This window comes from Pelecanus crispus, unplaced genomic scaffold (genome assembly GCF_030463565.1).
Source record: "Pelecanus crispus isolate bPelCri1 unplaced genomic scaffold, bPelCri1.pri SCAFFOLD_347, whole genome shotgun sequence".
Lineage (NCBI taxonomy): Eukaryota > Metazoa > Chordata > Aves > Pelecaniformes > Pelecanidae > Pelecanus > Pelecanus crispus.
Genome location: NW_027461415.1, coordinates 22,033 through 30,327, shown reverse-complemented (window position 1 = coordinate 30,327; position 8,295 = coordinate 22,033). Strand labels below are relative to the sequence as shown.

The 8,295-nt window shown below is 64.3% G+C and overlaps 1 protein-coding gene across 1 annotated transcript in view; it reads left to right on the top strand.

Moving 5' to 3' along the window:
* Positions 1-3: 3 nt before the first annotated feature.
* The window catches only part of LOC142597007 (spectrin beta chain, non-erythrocytic 4-like), a gene marked incomplete at its 5' end in the record, with an annotated part of 30,061 nt that continues 21,769 nt past the window's right edge, over positions 4-8,295 (top strand). Inside the window, 24 exon segments of the mRNA XM_075727452.1 lie at positions 4-132; positions 1,988-2,161; positions 2,250-2,341; positions 2,446-2,526; positions 2,620-2,735; positions 2,974-3,086; positions 4,092-4,139; positions 4,141-4,280; positions 4,359-4,414; positions 4,417-4,481; positions 4,571-4,728; positions 4,923-5,182; positions 5,185-5,225; positions 5,317-5,467; positions 5,591-5,673; positions 5,675-5,737; positions 5,739-6,032; positions 6,035-6,194; positions 6,197-6,468; positions 6,562-6,657; positions 6,659-6,690; positions 7,317-7,815; positions 7,817-8,074; positions 8,194-8,295. Of these exon segments, the coding sequence (XP_075583567.1) occupies positions 4-132; positions 1,988-2,161; positions 2,250-2,341; positions 2,446-2,526; positions 2,620-2,735; positions 2,974-3,086; positions 4,092-4,139; positions 4,141-4,280; positions 4,359-4,414; positions 4,417-4,481; positions 4,571-4,728; positions 4,923-5,182; positions 5,185-5,225; positions 5,317-5,467; positions 5,591-5,673; positions 5,675-5,737; positions 5,739-6,032; positions 6,035-6,194; positions 6,197-6,468; positions 6,562-6,657; positions 6,659-6,690; positions 7,317-7,815; positions 7,817-8,074; positions 8,194-8,295 (3,483 nt within the window).

The following is an 8,295-nucleotide window of genomic DNA, read 5'->3' as shown; positions in this document are numbered from 1 at the left end:
AAGAAGACCTTCACCAAGTGGGTGAACTCCCACCTGGCCCGCGTCTCCTGCCGCATCGGGGACCTCTACGCCGACCTGCGCGATGGCTACGTCCTCACCCGGCTGCTGGAGGTGCTCTCCGGGGAGCAGCTGGTGAGAGCCGGGACCTCCCCATGGCCACCACCACCGGGTTGGGATGACTGGGAGGTCCCCATGGCCACCACCACCACCCAGGTCCCATCCACCACCACGTTTGGGATGACTGGGACCTCCCCATGGCCACCACCTCCACCCAGGTCCCATCCACCACCACGTTGGGATGACTGGGACCTCCCCATGGCCACCACCACCACCCAGGACCCATCCACCACCGGATTGGGATGACTGGGACATCCCCATCACCACCACAACCACCCAAGACCCATCCACCACTGGGTTGGGATGACTGGGATGTCCCCGTCACCACCACCACCACTGTCCCATCTACCACTGGGTCAGGATGACTGGGACGTCCCCATGGCCACCACCACCACCCAGGTCCCATCCACCACCACGTTGGGATGACTGGGACCTCCCCATGGCCACCACCTCCACCCAGGTCCCATCCACCACCACGTTGGGATGACTGGGACCTCCCCATGGCCACCACCACCACCCAGGACCCATCCACCACCGGATTGGGATGACTGGGACATCCCCATCACCACCACAACCACCCAAGACCCATCCACCACTGGGTTGGGATGACTGGGATGTCCCCGTCACCACCACCACCACTGTCCCATCTACCACTGGGTCAGGATGACTGGGACGTCCCCATGGCCACCACCACCACCCAGGTCCCATCCACCACCACGTTGGGATGACTGGGACCTCCCCATGGCCACCACCTCCACCCAGGTCCCATCCACCACCGGGTTGGGATGACTGGGAGGTCCCCATGGCCACCACCACCACCCAGGTCCCATCCACCACCACGTTGGGATGACTGGGACCTCCCCATGGCCACCACCACCACCCAGGTCCCATCCACCACCACGTTGGGATGACTGGGACCCTCCCCATGGCCACCACCACCACCCAGGTCCCACCCACCACCGGATTGGGATGACTGGGACATCCCCGTCACCACCACAACCACCCAAGACCCATCCACCACTGGGTTGGGATGACTGGGATGTCCCCGTCACCACCACCACCACTGTCCCATCTACCACTGGGTCAGGATGACTGGGACGTCCCCATGGCCACCACCACCACCCAGGTCCCATCCACCACCGGGTTGGGATGACTGGGATGTCCCCGTCACCACCACCACCACTGTCCCATCTACCACTGGGTCAGGATGACTGGGACGTCCCCATGGCCACCACCACCACCCAGGTCCCATTCACCACTGGGTTGGGATGACTGGGACATCCCTGTCGCCACCACAACCACCCAAGACCCATCTACCACTGGGTTGGGATGAGCTGGGAGGCTCCCATGGCCACCACCACCACCCAGGTCCCATCTACCACCGGGTTGGGGTGACTGGGAGGTCCCCATGGCCACCATCACCATCCAGGTCCCATCTACCACTGGGCTGGGATGAGTGGGACCTCCCCATGGCCACCACCACCACTGTCCCATCCACCACTGGGTTGGGATGAGCTGGGACGTCCCCATGGCCACCACCACCACCCAGGTCCAATCCACCACCGGGTTGGGATGAGCTGGGATGTCCCCATGGCCACCACCACCACCCAGGACCCATCCACCATTGGGCTGGGATGACTGGGACATCCCCATGGCCACCACCACCACCCAGGACCCATCCACCACCGGGTTGGGTTGACTGGGACGTCCCCATGGCCACCACCACCACCCAGGTCCCATCCACCACCACGTTGGGATGACTGGGACGTCCCCACGGCTGCCACCACCACCCAGGTCCCACCCACCACGGGGCTGGGATGACTGGGACGTCCCCATCACCTGGGGTGACGGGCGCCGGTGTCTCCGGCAGCCCAAACCGACACGGGGCCGGATGCGGATCCACTCCTTGGAGAACGTGGACAAGGCGTTGCAGTTCCTCAAGGAGCAGCGGGTGCACCTGGAGAACGTGGGCTCACACGACATCGTGGACGGCAACCACCGCCTCACCCTCGGCCTCATCTGGACCATCATCCTCCGCTTCCAGGTAGCGGGGTGGGGGTGTCCCCACCCCGGGGACGGCGTCCCCCACCCCGGGAGCCCGCCGTGCGTCAGTGCCCCTTGGCTTTCCCCAGATCCAGGTGATCAAAATCAAGACCGAAGACAATCGGGAGACGCGCTCGGCCAAGGATGCTCTGCTGCTCTGGTGCCAGATGAAGACGGCGGGGTGAGCGGTCACGCCTTCCTCGTGCCGAGCCCGGTGCCGGGATGGACCCCCCCGTGGACGGGGGACGGATCCGGCGCCGTGTGACCCCCACCCTTTCCCCGCAGCTACCCCGAGGTGAACATCCAGAACTTCACCACCAGTTGGAGGGACGGCTTGGCCTTCAACGCGCTCATCCACAAGCACAGGTCCGCCGTGGGGGAGGGCGGGGGGCAACCCGGCCGCCTGGGTTCCCTCTGTGGGGCGCGGGGGCCCGAAAGCGCCTGTGCCCCCCTCCGCAGGCCGGACCTCATCGACTTCCACAAGCTGACCAAGTCCAACGCGACCTACAACCTTCAACAAGCCTTCAACACGGCCGAGCAGCAGCTGGGGCTCAGCAAGCTGCTGGACCCCGAGGGTAGGGACAGGGTGGTGGTGGGGGGTCTGTCCGTCCATCTGTCCGTCCGTGCGGGGTGGGGTGTCTCCACCCGTCAGCTAATTGCTCCCGGCTTCCTTTTCCACCTCAACGGATTTTTGGGGGGGGGCTTGAGGTTGAGGGGAGCAGTCCAGGGTTGGCGATGGGCTTTGCTGGAGCAGGGCTGGTGGTCGGGGGGGGCTCTGGGGGGCTCGGGGACCGATGCGTCACCACCCGCCAGACGTCAACATGGAGGACCCCGACGAGAAGTCCATCATCACCTACGTGGTGTCCTTCTACCACTACTTCTCCAAGATGAAGGCGCTGGCTGTGGAGGGCAAGCGCATCGGGAAGGTGAGTTTTGGCCTGCGCCCCGTGGCTCTGTGGGGTGCCCCATCCTTCGATCCGTGGGGTGCCCCATCCTTCGATCCGTGGGGTGCCCCATCCTTTGGTTGACGGGGGTGTCCCATCCTTCGGTCCATGGGGTGTCCCATCCTTTGGTCCATGGGGTGTACCACCCCTGGCTCCATGGGATGTCCCATCCTTTGGTCCATGGGATGCCCCACCCCTGGCTCCATGGGATGTCCCATCCTTTGGTCCATGGGACGTCCCATCCTTCGGTCCATGGGACGTCCCATCCTTCGGTCCATGGGATGTCCCATCCTTTGGTCCATGGGACGTCCCATCCTTTGGTCCATGGGACGTCCCATCCTTCGGTCCATGAGATGTCCCATCCTTCGGTCCATGGGATGTCCCATCCTTCGGTCCATGGGATGTCCCATCCTTCGGTCCATGGGATGTCCCATCCTTCGGTCCATGGGATGTCCCATCCTTCGGTCCATGAGATGTCCCATCCTTCGATCCATGAGATGTCCCATCCTTCGATCCATGGGATGTCCCATCCTTTGGTCCGGTGGGATGCCCCATCCTTCGATCCATGGGATGTCCATCCTTCGATCCATGGGATGTCCCATCCTTCGATCCATGGGATGTCCCATCCTTTGGTCCATGGGATGCCCTGCCCCTGGCTCATGGGATGTCCCATCCTTTGGTCCGTGGGATGCCCATCCTTCGGTCCATGGGATGCCCCATCCTTCGATCCATGGGATGCCCCCATCCTTCGATCCATGGGATGTCCCATCTTTGATCCGTGGGGTGCCCCATCCTTTGGTCCATGGGGTGCCCCACCTCTGGGCTCCATGGGACGTCCCATCCCTCGCTCCGGTGGGCAGAGCCACGCTGGTCTCTGGAGGGGCTGGGGCAAGCAGGTCGCACCTCAGGCCGCGCCCGGTTGCTCGAGGGGGTTCGGTGGGGCACAAGCCCCCAGCCGTACAGCCCACCCCACCCCTCTCCCACCAGGTTCTGGATCAGGCCATGGAGATCGAGGCCATCATCGAGCGGTACGAGGGCGCTGGCGGCCGAGCTGCTGGCCTGGATCCATCACACCATCACCATCATCGGCAACCAGAAGTTCGCCAACTCCCTGACCGGGGTGCAGCAGCAGCTCCAAGCCTTCACCGCCTTCTGCACCCTGGAGAAGCCCGTCAAGTGAGCACCTCCTGGGGTGGGGGGGACAACCATGGGGGGAGCGTGGCCCTATCCTGACCTGGTGCTGCCATCCCGCAGGTTCCAGGAGAAGGGGAACCTGGAGGTCCTGCTCTTCACCATCCAGAGCAAGCTACGGCCAACAACCGCAAGCTCTACGTCCCCAGCGAGGGCAAGAGCATCTCCGACATCAATAAGGGGCTGGTGGGACAGAGGTGACCTCTCCATCCTGGGGGACCCCCAGGGGGGCTGCGGACCCCCTTGGTGAGCCCCGCTGTCCCCCCCCCCCTCAGGCCTGGACCTGCCTGGAGAAGGCAGAGCACGAGCGGGAGGTGTCACTGCGCAACGAGCTGATCCGGCAGGAGAAGCTGGAGCTGCTCGCCCAACGTTTCGACCACAAGGCCGTCATGAGGGAGACGTGGCTGAACGAGAACCAGCGCCTGGTCTCGCAGGTGGGACGGGGTAGGGGGGGGCTCGGCGGCGTCCCCCACCCCGGGGTGGGACGCCTGGGTCCTCTACCTGGCTGGGGCAGGGGGTGAGGGACCACAGCGTTTGGGTGGTGGGATCTCCTGGCTTGCCTCGTTGGGCTGCCTCGTTGACCGGGGAGGGGTCCACCCTGCCTGACGGCATCTCTCCCCACCCCAGGGACAACTTCGGCTACGACCTGCCGGCGGTGGAGGCCGCCATGAAGAAGCACGAGGCCATTGAGGCCGACATCTCCTCCTACCAAGAGCGCATCCAGGTGGTGGTGGAGCTGGCCCTGGAGATGGAGTCCGAGGGCTACTACGACACCAAGCGCATCAGCGCCCAGAAGGACAACATCCTTCGGCAGTGGGGGCTCTTGACCGAGCTGGTCCGCGCCCGCCGCGCTCGCCTCGAGCAGAACCTGGCCCTGCAGAAGATCTTCCAGAGATGGTCTACATGATTGACTGGATGGAGGAGATGCAGGTAGAGCCGGGGACACGGCAGGTACCGGGCATCCCCAGGGAGGATACGGCAGGCAGCTCTGGACCCCCGTGGTCTCCTTCCCCTTCCCCAGGTGCTGGTTGGTCTCCAAGGATTTGGGAAGCATCATCTGGAGGTTGAGGACCTGCTGCAGAAGCACGGGCTGCTGGAGGCTGACATCTCCGCCCAGACTGAGCGGGTGCAGGCGCTCAACGCCGCCGCGCTCAAGTTCTCAGAGCTGCAGGGTAACATGGGGCGCCGGGAGGGGCACCGCGAGGACCGGGAGATGCTTGGCCTTGGGAGGGGTCGGCCAAGGTCTTCAGGGTGCTGTAGACCATCTCCGCTAAGCTCTGGTTCTCTTGGTCCAGGCTACCAACCCTGCGACCCCCAGATCATCTGCAACCGGGTCAACCACGTCCAGACGTGCCTGGAGGAGCTGGGGGAGCTGGCGGGGCAAGAGGCGCAAGGAGCTGGAGGACTCCCGCCAGCTCTGGGCCTTCTTCCAGGAGATGGAGGGAGGCTGAGGCGTGGATCCGCGAGAAGGAGCAGATCCTGGCCGCCAAGACCTGCGGCCGGGACCTGAGCAGCGTCTTGACGCTGACCATCAAGCACAAGAGCATGTTGGGCGAGCTGGGCAGCCGACGGGCGCTGTTGCACCAGACCATGAAGAGGGGCGAGCAGATCTTGGCCAAGAAACGCTTCAGCCCCGGCGGGATCCAGGAGAAGATGCGGGAGGTTCGCCTCCGCTGGAAGAAGCTGGAGGAGGTGACGGGGTTGCACCAACAGCGCTTGCAGGAGGCCCCTCAACTTCTTCCGAGTTCAGCGCCGAGACGGACGATTTGGTGGCCTGGCTGCAGGACACCTACCGCATCGTCTCCAGCGATGACTTTGGCCATGACGACTATTCCACCCAAGCTCTTCTGCGGAAGCACCGGGCGGTGGTGGAAGAGGTGGAGAAGCACGGGCGGCCGTGTTGGCCCTCCGGAAGCAGTTGGCTCTTCTGGCGCCCGAGCATCGTCAAGGGGTTGAGCTGCAGATCCGGGTGGTGGAGTGGAGCAGCTCTACGGGGAGGTGGCCGAGGTGGCCGTGCTGGCGGCAGCAGTGGTTGCAGGACGCGTTGGCCGTCTACCGTATGTTCAGCGAGGTCCACGCCTGCGAGGTCTGGGTGGACGAGAAGGAGCAGTGGTTGGAGAGGATGGAGGTGCCGGAGGAGCTGGATGAGGTTGAGGTGGTCCAGCATAGGTGTGTTGGGGGGGGGGGTTGGCAACGGGGCCGGCCGCCTGGGTCCCCTGCCCCATCGTGGACCCCGCCGCTCGCATCTCCTCCCCAGGTTTGAGAGCCTGACCAGGAGATGAACAGCGTCATGGGACGGATCTTGGACGTCAACCAGGTGGTGCAGCAGTTGGTGGATGGGGGCCACCCCAGCTCAGAGGAGGGTCCGCTCCTGCCAGGACCACCTCAACAGCAGGTATGGGCATGGGGAGGGGTCCGAGCTGGTGGGCCAAGCCCATCCTGGGGGTCAGCGATGCCCAAGGTGGACCTCATCCTGGCTTGGGGGGGCTCCTTGGTGAGGGGAACCAGCCACGGGGGCTGCTGGCAGACCCCAATCCTGTGGTTCTTGCAGCCTGGTGGGATGTCCCCATGAGGTCCAGCTCTTTGGTGCAACGGGCCAAGCCCATCCCAAGGGTTTGGTGCTGCCCATGGTGGACCTCATCCTGGCTTGGGGGCTCCTTGGTGAGGGGAACCAGCCACGGGGCTGCTGGCAGACCCCAATCCTGTGGTTCTTGCAGCCTGGTGGGATGTCCCCATGAGGTCCAGCTCTTTGGTGCAACGGGCCAAGCCCATCCCAAGGGTTGGTGATGCCCAAGCTGGACCGCATCCTGCTTGGGGACCCCTTGATGAAGGGAACCGGCTGCGGGGCTGCTTGTAGACTCAGCCCGTGGTTCTTGCTGCCTGGTGGGACATCCCCACGGCGTCCAGGTTTTCAGTAGCAATGGTCCAAGCCCGCCCCAAGCGTTGGCAACGCCCAAGGGGAACCTCATGCCAGGGCTCCATCCTGCCTGGTCTTGTCCCCAATTCCGTCCCCATCCTCAGGTGGAACCGGGTGGTGGAGCTGGTGGAGCACAAGAAGGGCCAACTGAGCTCCGTCCTGAAGATCCAGAACTACCTGCTGGAGTGCAGCGAGATGAAGGTGCAGGTGCGGGAGAAGAGAAAAGCCATTGAAGCCACGCAGTCGGGCGGCGGCGACCTGGGCGGCGTGTTGGCCTTGCAACGCCGCCTCTCCACCATGGAGGCGGCTCTGGTGGTCTTGGAACCTCGGTTGGTGGAGCTTCAACGGGAAGGCGAAGCCTTGGCTGCCTCCCACCCCGGGAGAGCCCTGGAGATCCTGCTGCCCTTCGAGCAGATCAGCGAGGAGTGGGAGGCCCTGAAGCGGGCGCTGCAAGGTTGCGAGGACTCCTTGACCGTCGCCGGTCGCTTGCAACAGTTCATCCAAGACTTGGACAACTTCCTCGGTTGGTTAGTCAAGACTCAAGCGGCCGTCGCCTCCGAGGAGGTGCCGGATAGTTTGACCGAAGCGGAGAGGTTGTTGAAACCAGCACGCGGCCCTCAAGGAGGAGATCAATGGCTACGAGGAGGACTATGCCAAGATCCAGGCGGCCAGCGACCTGTTGGCCTTGGAGGAGACCGAGGTCCCCTACCTCTCGTTGCAGCAATGGTTGCAGAAGCTGGACGCGGGCTGGGGCAAGTTGCTGCAGAGCTGGGAGACACGGCGAGAGGTGCTGGTGCAATCGCACGTCTTCCACCTCTTCCTCCGGGACGTCCAGCAGTGCGAGAGCAGCCTCTACAACCAGGTAGAGACGGCGGGAGAAGGTCCCGCTCGACCTTACGGTTGAGTTGGGGAGGATGGAGCGAGGAGAAGTGACCAGGGATGGAGAGCCCGCCACCGGCATCTCCTCCGTCCCTTCTCCAGGAGTCCACCCTGGTCCACGCCGAGCTCCCCGGCACGGTGGAAGGGGTGAACAACGCCATCAAGAAGCACAAGGACTTCACCACCACCATGGACCTCAACCTG